At 41.4% G+C, this 13,934-nt stretch overlaps 1 protein-coding gene across 1 annotated transcript in view; it reads right to left on the bottom strand.

Annotated features, from left to right (window-relative positions):
* Window positions 1–13,934, bottom strand: part of DNM2 (dynamin 2) — a 1,995,561-nt gene that overhangs the window by 1,203,770 nt on the left and 777,857 nt on the right. Inside the window, exon 9 of the mRNA XM_044082335.1 lies at window positions 9,032–9,170. Within this exon, the coding sequence (XP_043938270.1) occupies window positions 9,032–9,170 (139 nt within the window). The remainder of the gene's footprint in view (window positions 1–9,031; window positions 9,171–13,934) is intronic.

The raw sequence follows: 13,934 nt of genomic DNA, 5'->3' as shown, positions 1-13,934 counted from the left end.
TTTATTTAATATTTGTGTGCTTTTCTCTGTCTTTCTTTCTTTTCCCAGATACCTTACACTTTTATCCCCCTTGACAATGCTCCCCAAGCAAAGTCCGAAGTGTCTGTAGTAACTGACTGCTTTGGAGCAGGACGGGAGAAGGGAAGACCTGGATTTAGGGATATTTGATATCTCCACCCATTGATTTCTCTTCTCACAAATCCCAGAACGGTAATGTGAAAAGAAAATGGGTGTTGGTGCCGGGACCAAAGAGACTTCAGACACCATTGTATGTTTCTCGTGTAGTCCTGCTTGAGACATCATGAGAATCCTGAGGTATTCCCTTCACAGTGACCAAAGTTTTAGTGGAAAACCCCTGATCAGATCAAAGTATAAATCTATTTTTTTCCTGTGAAAGAAAAGTTCTTTCTACTGAGGTGTCTAGCAAACACCCCAAGAACACAGTCCTGTGTTACAGAGTCCAAAAAGACTTCTGAATGTTCTCTTGGAATTCCAGCCACCATAGTAGGAAATCTCTTACCCAAGTGAGAAATTCCTGACACTTAGAAAAAGACTCTGCAAAGATACGCTGTCTAAATATGGAAAAATGGGGATACCCTGTAGCCTACAATGAGCAATGACTGGAATTAGACACTTTGTGAACATTCTGGGAGCAACAGATATCTCAGTACGCCATATAATTGATAAGGTTCTGCGTGTCTGGATCACATTAATGTCTGAAGTCTGGATGTGATAAGTATTTTTGTTAAATCGACGGTTACCGAGAACCTCATATGAGGATGAACTGGTAAACTGGTTGTGAAGTGAAAGCATTTTGAACTTGGACATTGTCACAAACTATTTTAGTAAAGAACTGTCCAGAACTTGTCTTCAGGAGTTTTCTTTCTTGGCACCAGAAATATTCTTGAGTAAAACCTCTTCCCAACTGGAAGTGAGAAACTGTTTCTTTTACCCTACGAGAAATCATAAGCTGCAGGGACAGGAGGGAATGGGGGTTGTTGGCCTGGTGGATGTGGAATAACCTAGAAAGGAGCAACTTCTTCCCACTGCCAACTGCCATCTGTAACCCTGCTGTATCTGTCTCAGAAGCCATTACCCATTTGTTTGAAACAATCTGGTGACAGAGATAGAAATGAAGATGCACACTTTCTAGGGATAAAGGACTGCCAGGATGGGGGGACAAGGTCCCCTACATAGTAATTCTGACTCATTTGACTGTCCTTTGCTCTGGGGTGGGGTTTTTCTTTCTTTTGGAACCTCCATGCCATTGTTTTTCAAATGTCTGCTTACCCATATTTTGCAGACGTTGTTTATTTTGTTTCTTGCCAAAAACTGGATGAGGGATCCAATGGCCAATCCCTTGGAAAATTTAGAGGAGGGGGGTGAAAAATATGAGAGACTTCCTGTATCAGCTTCCTTTCTCTCATCACATTTTGATAACTTCTGCAGCAGATGGTCTAAAACTAAATCTCTACCTAAATAAAGATTTAAAATTGCATTTTTTACATATTCTTTGAGGTTCTGAGAGTGGCAACAGTTTTCTGGGAGGTCTCATATGAAGGATTCCTTTTAAGACTTGTTGAGCCTCAAATCTAGACGCCAAGTTGGGGGGGGGGGGCAGACAGGCACAGATAGCTGACAGGTGCACTTTCACTGAAGAGTAAGCTAAGCCAGCATCCAGCAATTCACACAGGTATGCGAGAACCAGTGGGACTTCCACTGCAAGTGGATCCAGGTTAGAGAGACACCAATCTCTTCCATTTGGACAATGATATTCTAGTATTGGGTTTCCTGACCGCCTGCAGAACCCTAAGCACGTCCTCTGAAAAAGGTGTCTGAAAGGAATTGAAACCTTATCACCCACAACATCAGCTTAAGAGTAGACAAGTAGGGATGGATGAGAGTTTCTTTGTGCTGTGTGAGAAGGTCCACTCTGTGGGTTGTGATGATTGCCCTTGGCTAAATACAGGAGTAGGGGGAAACCAATGCTGTCTTGGCCAAAAGGAGGTCACCATCAAGATTTTTGATTTGTCCTGCTGAATCTTTAGCAGGACTTTCAGAATGACAGGAAGGGAAGGGAAGGGAATGCATACAGAAGCATCCCCCTTCCATGAAAAGCTGAGGGCGTCCACCTTCCAGACCAGAGAATGTGGGTCTCGGGCACAAAACTGTGGAAGTTCTCTGTTCATGTGGGAGGCATAAAGGTCTGTTTGGAGTACCTCATCAGTGGCAATGCCCAGGAACACATTCCTGTAGAGCATACATTTGTGGGATGGTGTTTTGGGCCTGCTCTTGGTGTCTGCTACTACATTCAGGCTGGAAGGGATATACACAGCCTGAAGGGGGGGGGGTCTGATGTTTGACTGCCAGCTCCCACAACTGCAGGGCTAGTCTGCAAAGGAGACAAGACTTTGGCTCTCCCTCCTTGTTCACATACCAAAGAACAGTCATGTTTGTCTGTGAAAATTTTTAGAGGGTTTAGGATGAAGAGAGACCGAAAGGTTTGCAGAGCCAGTAGCAGTGCCCTCATTTCCTTTAAATTGGTGTTCTCTTCTTTGAGAGGGGGACCAGGTCCCTTGTGCTGTTATGGAGCCAAAAGCAGCTCTCCATCCTGTGTCTGAGTTGTCTGTGAACATCTCCTGGAAAGGTGTTAGAGGATGGAGTGGGAGACCTGGGCTAGTAATCAACTGTTGAATCCACCAGGTACTATCCCTCTTCAAGTAAGGAAGGAGGGGAACAGGGAACTCTAGTGGATGTGCATGTTGGATCCACACTAATTTCAGGAACCACTCTAGTTTTCTCATGTGCAAGTTTTGCCAGAAGCAGCATTGGGATGGTGTATGTCACGAAGCCCAGAGTTCTGAGAAAATTCTTGGCAGTGATACGAGTTACAGGGATGAAACTTTGAAAAAAGGAAATGAGTTCCTGAGCCTTCTGAGTGGGGAGAAAGACCTTCATAAGGTCTGTTTGCATCCTGCATCCCAGGAAAATGTGGTCTTTTGATGGGGAGAGAGAGCAGATTTTTGGCAGTTTATCGTGAAATCCAGAGACTGTAAGATGGAAATGCAGAGCTTAGGTTGTGCTCTAGAGATTCTGGACTGACGGTTTGAAAGAGGTCATCCAGGTATGGGAAAACCTGAATGCCCTGAAGTCTGCATTAAGCAAAAACTGGTGCTAAACATTTCGTGAACACCCTTGGGGCGGTGGAAAGACCAAAAGGCAAGGCAGAAAAGTGAAAGTGCCAAGAGGCTACAAAGAATCGTAAACATTTTCTGCAACTGGGAAGAAAGGGGATGTGTAGGTAAGCGTCCTTGCTGTCTCTAGAGCCCATAAAGGCTTGTGAGATGATCAGAGGAAATAGGGTTTGCATAATACGCATTCTGAAAGTAGGTACTTTCAGGAAGGTGTTGAGGAAGGAGAGATACAGGATGGGTCTCCAACGGCCCTCTTTCCTTAGTACCAAGAGCATCTTTGAATAGAACCCCTTTCCTCACTGATTTGATGTAACAGGTTGAATGATGCCTTGATCCAACAGGTCTTCCAGCATCTTTAGAAAATGTGTCAATTACTCTCTGGGTGGTTGCAGGATGCCTCTGAAAGGTGGGAGTGAATTCCTGACGATGAAATAACCATGCTTTTATGATGGAGATCACCCAAAAATCCTTTGTAATGTTTTCCCAAGCTAGAGTGGACAAAGAAAGGGGAGGGAGGTGTCTGGGGTCCACATAGTCAGATGGTCCCTGGTCTGTCTGGAAAAGGCTGTTTTTGAGGTGGGGTTTGGTGGGGGGTGGAGGGAAGTAACTTTCAGGGCTTATCACAAGCCACCACAATGACAAAAGGGTCAGCAGAAGGAGCTCTGAAAAGAAACTTACAGCCTCCATGCACCTTGTTGAATCTGTCTAGTTTCTTAGGTGCTGGAAGGCTGGGAATCAGAATTCCTACTGGAAGATGCAAATGCATCCAAAAATGCAGGTAAGACAGGAGGGTATGGCTGAAGGACTAGTATCTACCTGAAGTAATTCATAGTAACATTTTAGTATTTCAGACATCTCTCAACTGTCCCATTTGAAATGTTCCCTGATCTCACCTAAGGTTTCACTGAAAGTAATTTCCAACCACTGGGGAATCAGTACCGTTGGAATCCTGCTCTGGAGATACATAATCCAAAGGGGAGGGGATCTGAGATGAATACTGATAGGAACTCATCCTCCCAGGGTTCTTCCTCTTTGAAAAGAGGAGAAGTAACCCAGGGTGTGGCCAGCACAGAAACCCCTGGAGGAGGCCTAAGGGACACAAGGGCATTGAAAATGCCCCGTGTACAAGTGTTACCAATCCTTTTGGGGACCAGTGGAAAGTGACAATTGTTTTTTTTTTGTTTCTTCTTGGCATGCAGATCAGCTGTATATAAGCTCGGAGGAACAGATGTAGGCCTAGACTGCACAATGTCGGAATCAAATTCTTCTCTAAACAACATTTGAGAGATCCCCTTGGGGCCCTTGGCAATCACAAGTCTAGGCTCCCCCTGGAAATCTGCACTGGATGTCTGCGGTACCTCCAAGGATGTGCCGTCACCCTGATACAAGGCGACCTCCATTATGGGCTTGGCCTGTGAATCAAACGTAGGAGCTGAACATTTCTCCTGACTAACAACTGCCTCTAGGGAGTCATCCACCACTGTAGGTACAGCTGAAGCTTCAGGCCTAGGCTTCCTGGCCTTCGGCTTCACAAACAACTTGGCCTCGGGCCGTGAGGCTTCCTTCATAGCTCTCTCCACAATGAGTTTCAAGCGCTGATTCTCCAAATACATTGAAAGGGAAGATAACCTACCTTTCAATGTTTTAGGCACAAAGGCCTGGCAGACAGCTCCTTATCCCAGTGTTATTTTTTGTGGTTCTTTTGGGGGAGGGGGTTTTATTCCAAAGTTATAGATTACTGCTCAGTTACTTGCAGTATAGCATCCAATTTCTTCTGCATTACTCACCCTCTAAGTACTGCTTTTCTGCTTCTATGAGTTTTTCCTAGTAAATCCTGCACAAATCTGACAATTCACTGATAATCTTTACATGGGACCCTTAACGTTTCTTCCAGCCTGTATCAGGCATATTGCTAGAACAAAAGTGGTTTGCCAAACCTGAATGGGAAAATACTACTCAATTTTAGAAGAGTCCATTTTTCCTAGTGTATCACTTATTTTTCAGATTCTCAATTGCAGCTTTAGGGCCATATGTCAAAAGGAGAAATTGCATACTTACATGTAGAGATGCATACAAACATGAGAAAAAGTGCATCACTGACTGCATGAGAAAAAGTGCATCACTGACTGCAGCTTGTGCCAAGATGGATGCAGAACTCTATGAATCAAGTCAGTAAGGTGAACATCAGCCTGTGGTCAATTCCCATATGTTATGAATACTAATACAACAGTGCCTCATGAGTGAGATACTGTACTGTAGCAGCAGGACACTTTACAAGACTACAATCACTGAATGGTCAACTGACAGACCCATAAATACAGAAACCTGAATAACTTGATTGGGACTGATGGAACAGACTAGAATGTGGCATTATGTTGCCAAATGGCAAAAGATCAGGCAATGGACTACCTGAAAGCTGAAAACAGGTATACAGGAAAGTTGTAAGGAAACATCCACACAATTGTTAAGTATCAAGAACATGTACTGACTAATTCAGGGTACCTGACTCCAGCCGGAGTAACAGAGTACGGCTATAATTATTTTCTTCCTTTCCTCTTAGGCAAAAGTATATTTCACTGGATTCTGAAAGAAGAGGTTCTTCAGAAGAAAAGGTGTTTCTTATTACACAATGGAAAGGATACAATAAGTGATTCCTGATCATTTAAACATAAGCTGGGGAATAATGCAGCTTGTGGTAGAATGAGATAACCATTGAGACTGGGTAAGGTGGAGACAGGGGTACCCGAGGTTTAAGAAAGGGGTACATTTTTACTATTTTCTCTCTTCACTGTTTTTTTATTGCTTTAGACTTGACCAGGGTCACAGTGGCCATATGGTGCTGCTTTTCAGACTTATGACAAGCAGATGAAATGAAACAGTACCCTGCCTTAAGTTGCCTGACAGGGAGGAGTGGCATCTCATGGGGCACCCAATACGGAAGACCTGCCTTCTTGCATGCAGACGGCAAAAAGCAAGATACTTCCTTTAGGAGGGACTCAACAAATGATAACTCAAGGTTACCCACTCTACTTCTACCAATCTCAGCATTTCCCAGAATAAGCAATGAAGCACTTTTACAGAAAAACATACAGGACAGCTAGCCAGTATAAACTGGACATCAAGGGCTTAAGACCCCTGCCAATTAAGAGGGCCTCAGGAAAGGAGCCAGTAGGGGAGGAAAAGCCAGTAACCTGTAACAATCTCTAAGACATATACACAGCCAGGGCTGTGGATTCAGAGCACAGGAGTGGCAGGGTTGTACACCGCATAACTATATAAGGATGACTGTAACATTGCTGACACACAAGATGGCATGCTCACTGATCTACAGGTAGCCATCCTGGTGAGTGAGGTTAAACATATCCAAGAAAACCTTCTTAATAACAAGACCACATGAAGTGATGGAATTCCATCTGAATTGTTTAAAAGCAGCAAAATGATACCGTTGCACTACAGCTTAGAATTTGCTAGCATATTTAGAAAACACAATGGCCACTGGCTTGAAAAATCTCAAATTCTATTCCAGTTCAAAAAAGTGACCAAACAACTACACTTGCTCACATGCTGGCAAAATAATGATCCAGAATCTGCAGGCTTGATTCTAGCATTATACAGGCCAAGAATTATCAAATGCACTAGCTAGTCTGAGAAGGGCCATATGAATCTGAGATCAAATTGCCAATGTACACTGAATTATACAGAAAGCAAGAGTTCCAGTAAAATATTTACTTCTGCTTTATTAACTTTTCTGAAGCTTTGACTGTGTAGAACAAACTGTGGCAAGGTCACAAACAAATGGGGCCAATAGGTCACCTTACCTGCCTCCTTACTAATCTGTGTGCTGAACAAGAATGGTCAGAACCAAATAAGGACTAATTGGTTCTAGATTGGGAAAAGTGTGAAAATACTGTATACTGTTATCCTACTTATTTTATATGCTGGATATATCATGCAAAATGCTAGGTTAAATGAATCTAATGCTGGAATAAAAACTGCTGGCAGAAACATTAAATTCAAATACATGGATATGTTTCTGAAAGATGAACTGAGGAAGAGGTGAAGAGTCTGCTGATGAAAGTGACCGCAAAAAGTGTTAAATGTGGCTTGCTGTTCAACTTCAGAAACAGATGATGAAGTGGAGGCAGTGATAGATTTTTATTTTGCTGGGCTTAAAGATTTTTTTTACACAGTGAATGAAAACTATGACAGACCTGTATAAGATTTTAAAGAACAGACATGAGATCATCAACAAAGGTCTTATAATCAAAGATATGGTCTTCCCAGTAATAAACACATGGCTGTGAAAGTTGGACTACAGGAAAATCTATCCAAGAGAAAATTAATGATTTAAGAATACTACAGACTACAATCTTCAATTTTAAGGCTACCCACCACTGTGACAATATCTGAGACAACTAATATGATGCAATGCATGCACCACTCGGTGGCACAGAGGTGCTACAGCTAATATTGCTATACTGTCATCATCATCATCAACTTTCGGCTTTTCCCGGTTAGGGGTTGCCACAGCGGAACTCCGGTCCGCTAATGATTGGCAGTAGATTTTTATGGTGCTGAGGTGCCAGCCCGATGCCCAAACTTCAACGAAGGCACACCTATTCACGCATGTCTTTCGAACGCCACTTGACCACGGGGAGGACATGCAGACTCCACAAAGAAGGCGCTCCAGCAGAGAATCGAAAGGCAGAACCTCTTGCTGTGAAATGACAACGCTACCGCTGCACCACCACAGCTTTTTTAATATTGCTATACTGTCAGATTGCTTATTTCCCAGACTAGATTCACAGCTGTGGTACCTTATGTGTAGAGTCTGCATGCCTTTCCTGTGACCTGTTTTTTTTTGAGGTATCCAGCTTCCTCCCACACCTCAAATATGTAACAAATTAATCTGTGAAATCCTTAATTATGTGTGTGTGTGCATGTGTGTGTGTGTCCTGCGATGAACGATCCAGTTTTAGCTCTATACTTTATGTCCTCTGCTTGCAGTGATAGGCTCCAGTTCCCCTCCAACCTTAATTAGAAACACAAGCAATTTACATTAAAATGTCACTCGCATCACAAGAGCAGCTTACTGAATATAAAAACTACATCTACATTGCATACATATGCATTCCCATTTTTTCCTGAGAATGGTGGGTTCAAAAAAGCAAAACCTAACATTCAAAACTCCTTCAAACAGTCCCATTCATCACAGATGCAAGTATTAATATAGAACAGGGCAGAAGGGAAATGTTGCTAAGCACTGAAGTAAAGTTCCATCCTACTCGTCCCCTCTGACAAACAACAAAACACTACATAACTGCTTCTACCATAAACAGTGATGTCTACTTTAAAGAGACAAACCTTCCTAGGCTTCTTATGGGGTTTACTACCATTCAAGCACTGTCACTGACACAGTAGTCTCTGCTACCAATCTGACCACTGGGGTACAGTATCCATTAAGTTACTGACAGTTGTATTTACATATGTACTGCCTTGTGGCAACAAACATTTAACCTCCAATATGTCTTTTCTGCACTCACATGCTCACACCAAAAGAAATGTTCTTCATTTGAAAACGTATCCTGCAAGTCCTGAAGATATCTGTGCCACCTGAATTCTAATGCTCAAATTGTTAACTTTAGCTGCATAGCCAGTAAAAATCTGACAGTAACAACATAATGACCTTTTTAATGGAAAAAAATGGATGCCAAAGAACATAACTGCAGTCACTTTTTAAGAAAATGGACCAAGTCTCCTAGTGGATAGGTAAAAAGATATTCTTGGATGTTGTGACTATTAGTACTATTTATGGCTTCCCTACATTGTTTCAATACCTTGATGGTACACTGTCTAACTGTATTGATTAACTCTTGAATGACCAGATCGACACATTTCAAACATGGCTCTTTCAGCTTCACCACCTGTTTTTTCACAATGGCCTCAAATGCCATGTCTGGTGTGAACAACCCCGTTCTACATAAATCCAAGTAGAAAAGAGAGGGCAACATACACAAGAAAAAAAAAAAGAGGACACAAAACAATAAGCCACAAAAATTAAAGCAATTTGCAATGCCTGAAATAAAAGTAAATTAGGAAACAAAAAACACTGCAAGCTATTGGAAAAAATACAAATATGAAAATATGACAAAATAAACAGCAGATCTTACACATTAATGGACTTTAGTGAACTGTAGCTGACCTCCTGGTACCATAGGCATTTTATTGTTGTAACCCAGGCTAAATTTTCACCTTTCAGAGAAGTTGGGCCAGTATCAGCTTGTCACATTATGCTGTGTCATGCACTCTGGCAATCAGCCTTCTGAATTCTGCTACAGTTGCAGGGAAATAGTGCCTTGCATAGTGATGATGAATACATTTTTATAGATGGTACTTACCACACAAATGCACCATAACAACTTGTTAGCACTTAGCAACAGTACTTTGTTACACATTCTAAAGGGATTCCCCCCACTTTCAAACTTAACCTTCCACTGCTACATACAACTACAAAGCAATGCAGATATGCATGGAGGGGAGGGTCCAACCTTACAAAGATGAAGGCAGAATGTACAAAATCACCACCCATTACACTATGCTACACTACTTCAAGCTATAGATGCACAGTCCAAATTTATATCTGGCATGAATGCAAAATAAAGTTATATGCAAATCACTTATTTTTGCTAACATCGTTGACTGCTGTCTTATGGACCTCATTTTGGTACTTTTGGTTACAACAGCAGTACTCACCATATTCAAAATCAAATACAAAAAAAAAAAAAAAAAAGATCCACTTGTACTATAAACACTGTTACTTAGCAAAAAGCATATACATGACTTTGCTTTTATGCAACAGATGTCTTTTATGTGCATCAAGTAATCATTTTTCTACAGTTCTTTAACTGTTATGATAACATTAAAATAAACTCATGACAGCATGGTACTGGGAGCAGAGTTGTTCAGCATACAAACACTTTTTTATACATATACCCTATTTTTCTGGAAATAGGAAAAAAATGACAACAAAATAAATTAAGAGTTGTGTACTTATCGTAAATTGGCATTGGTGTTGTCCATTTTCATTCTTCCTCACTGATGGGTTTCAGATCTGACATCGGATGCATTTCCAAGACTTGTGGATCCCAGTCTCGAGCTCTTCCCTCTTCCCATAATGCAACATACTTTCCCTTAATCCTAAGAACGAGTTTGCTGTCCTATTGCCAGAGAATTATAGGAACAAGACAAGCAAGAGGTTGGGGGCCCAAACCTAGAACCTATGGGTTCAAAAATACTCCAGGGTAACTTCTCAAAGAGACAAGGCCAGGGGATGGTTGGGATGGAATGGGAGGAAGAATGAAAATGGACAACATAGATGCCAAGTTATGGTACAGTGGATATAAAAAGTGTACACACCCCTGTTAAAATGCCAGGTTTTTGTGAAATAAAAAAATGAGACCACAATAAATAATTTCAAAACTTTTCCCAACTTTAATGTGACCCATAACCTGTACAATTCAATTGAAAAACAAATGTTAGGGGAACAAATATAAAAAATAAAAAACGTACAATACGCTGGTTGCATAAGTGTGCACACCCTTAAACTAATACTTTGCTTTAATTACAACATTCAGTCTTCTTAGGTACACATTTGCCATCAGTTAAAGAGACTCTGATTAACCCCAAATAAAGTTCAGCTGTCGTAGTAGGATTTTCCTGACATTTACTCAGTTGCCTGCTACAGCAAAAGCCATAGTTCACAGAGAGCTTACAAAGCATCAAAGGTATCTCACTGTTGAAAGGTATCAGTCAGAAGGGTACAACAAAACTTCACAGCATTGTGTATACCATGGAACACAGTGAAGACAGTCATCAAAAAGTGGAGAAAATATGGGACAACAGTTATGTTACAAAGAACTGGACATCCATCCAAAATTGATGAAAAGACGAGACAAAATCTGGTCAGGGAGGCTACCAAGAGACCTACAGCAACAATGAAAGAGCTGCAGGAATTTCTGGCAAGTACTGGTTGTGTACTACATGTGACAAATCTCCCGTATTCTCCATATGTCTGGCCTATGTGGTAGGGTTGCAAGATGGAAGCCTTTTCTTACACAGAAAAGCATCCAGGCCTGGCTAAAATTTGTAAAAGAATACATCAAGTCTCTCAAAAGCATGTGGGAAAATGTGTTCTGGTCTGATGAGACCAAGGTTGAACTTTTTGGCCACAATTCCAAAAGGTACGTTTGGTGCAAAAACAACCTTCGCATCACCAAAAGAACACCATCCCCATGGTGAAGCATGGTGGTGGCAGTATCATGCTTTTGGGTTGCTTTTCTTCAGTTGGAACTGGGGCTTTAGTTAAGGTGGAGGGAATTAGGAACAGTTCCAAATGCCAGTCTCTTTTGGCACAAAACCTTCAGGTGTCTACTAGAAAGCTGAAGTTGAAGAGGAATTTCACCTTTCAACACGACAATGACCCTAAGCATACATCCAAATCAACAAAAGAACGGCTTCACCACAAGAAAATTTAAATTTTGGAATGGCCCAGCCAGAGCCCAGACCTAAATCCAATAGAAAATCTGTGGGGTGACCTGAAGAGGGCTGTGCACAAGAGATACCCTCTCAATCTGAAAGATTTGGATTGCTTTTGCAAAAAAGAGTGGAGAAATATTGCCAAGTCAAGATGTGCCATGCTGATAAGACTCCTACCCAAGAAGCCTGAATGCTCTAATTAAATCAAAAGGTGTTTCAACGAAGTATTAGTTTAAGGGTGTGCACACTTACGCAACCTACTTATTGTACGTTAGATTTGTTTTCCAATTGAATTGTACAGATTATATGTCCCATTAAAGGTGGGAAAAGTTTTCAAATGATTTATTGTGGTCTCATTTTTTTATATCACAAAAAACTGGCATTTTAACAGGGGTGTGTAACACTTTTTATATCCACTGTTAAGTACATAACTCTTAAATCTGATGTTGTCCTTTTCATTCTTCAGCACTGATGTATCAGAGTCTCCAGCTATGTAACTCTTGGGTGGCCCACAAGGAAAGCTATGCCGGAGCACGTTCACGCCAAAAGATGCCCTGTTTCTGCAGACAATGTCCAATTTGTAGTGTAAGACAAAGGTTTGAGTCTTTGACCAAGTGGCTGCAGCAAAAATTAATCAATTGAGGCTCTACAAGAAAAAGCAGATGAAGTAGCCATACATCTGGCAGAGTGGGCTTTTGGAGTTTGAGGCAACTCAATACTCTTTTGGGAGTAAATGAAAGAAATACAATCTGTAATTCCTTTAGTCAAGTTAATTTTGGAAACCTGGTGAGAAGGATACAAACAGGTCAAACTTTCTGTACTTCTTTGCTCTGTAAAGCTAGAAATGTAGTTGTCTATGAACTTCAAGGAGATGCAACATGTATTCACCTTTATTAGAAAAACTGGGAAATGAATTGATTGATAAATGTTTGATTCTGTGGCTAACTTAGGCATAAAGAAAAGGTTGGTTCACACAGATACCCTGTCTTTGTGGAAAATTATGTAAGGAGGTTTGTCTGATAAAGTTTGAAGTTCGGACACCTTCTTAGCTGAAGTAATGGCTACTAGAAATATGGTTTTCCATGAAAGATAGTTCATGCTGCAATTGTCAGCTGGTTCAAAAGGTTTCTGAGTAAGGCCCTGAAGAACTAGTAAGACAGCAAGGAGGAGAGGGGTCTTTTATGGGAGGTCTAAGGAGAAAGCTCCCTCTCATAAATGCTTTACACAACCTACAAGCTGAAAGAGAAGATCTGGCAAGCAAGTTGAAGTTTTATGGTAGAAAAACTGCCTCTTGCTTTAAAGAGAGTACTAAGAAAGAGAAGGATGGTTGAAGTAGAAGCTGAAAAGGGTTCAATGTTCTCTCCATATGAAAAACCTCTTCCACTTACTGTTATAGACCTTTTTGGTGAAGGCCTTTTGGGAAACCAAAATTATGTCACTGACTGCAGAGGAAAGCCTGGACATTTTTAATATCACTGGAGGTGAAGAAACCATGTGGTCAATTTGAGGGTGTGGAGACTGGGATGCTAGTGTTCTGATGGGTGAAACAGGAAGTCCTGACTGGGTTCCAGTATCCATGGAGGATATTAGTACAGTTGAGTACACTTACCATAAATGTACATGTTCGAGTGTATTCACTGTTGCAGTCGTTACATTTGGGTTATCTGCTTGAAGGTAGCCCTCAGCTGGCCTGAATATCAAAGTCTTGGATCCCTGTGTCGGATGCTGTCTCTTCTTCCATGACGTCAGGTCGTCAGGGGTATAAAACATGCAGCCGACGCCATTACATCAGTTTTTCTTGCCCCAGATGTCAGGTGCCCCCATAATGGGAAGCAATTATATGTTAGGTTACACCTCCAACAAAAAGCAAATACACCAGAAAGCTGAAATAAACTAAACAAGAAGAAAAATATAGCCAAGTGAAGTCAGGGGGCTGGAGGGAGGGTAACCAGGACTGCAACAGTGAATACACTCTTAACATCTACATTTATGGCAAGTGTACACAACTGTACTATGTTCTTCATGTTTCACTGTTGCAGTCATTACATTTGGGTTGATTACCAAAGCTAAGGAAGGGAGGAGGAAGTTAGAGAGCATTAGGACCAGCTATTAAGCCCTGCAAGACTGCAGTGGCAAAACCAGCTCTGGATTTAGAAAAAATGGGCATGTGGTAGAAGGTATGTACAAAGCTCAAGGTAGCAGCTT

The sequence above is a fragment of the Protopterus annectens genome, chromosome 9.part0 (genome assembly GCF_019279795.1).
Source record: "Protopterus annectens isolate FY-2018-M chromosome 9.part0, PAN1.0, whole genome shotgun sequence".
NCBI classification, from domain to species: Eukaryota; Metazoa; Chordata; order Ceratodontiformes; family Protopteridae; genus Protopterus; species Protopterus annectens.
The sequence above is the reverse complement of the archived record's forward strand: the minus strand, read 5'-3'. Positions and strand labels throughout refer to the sequence as shown.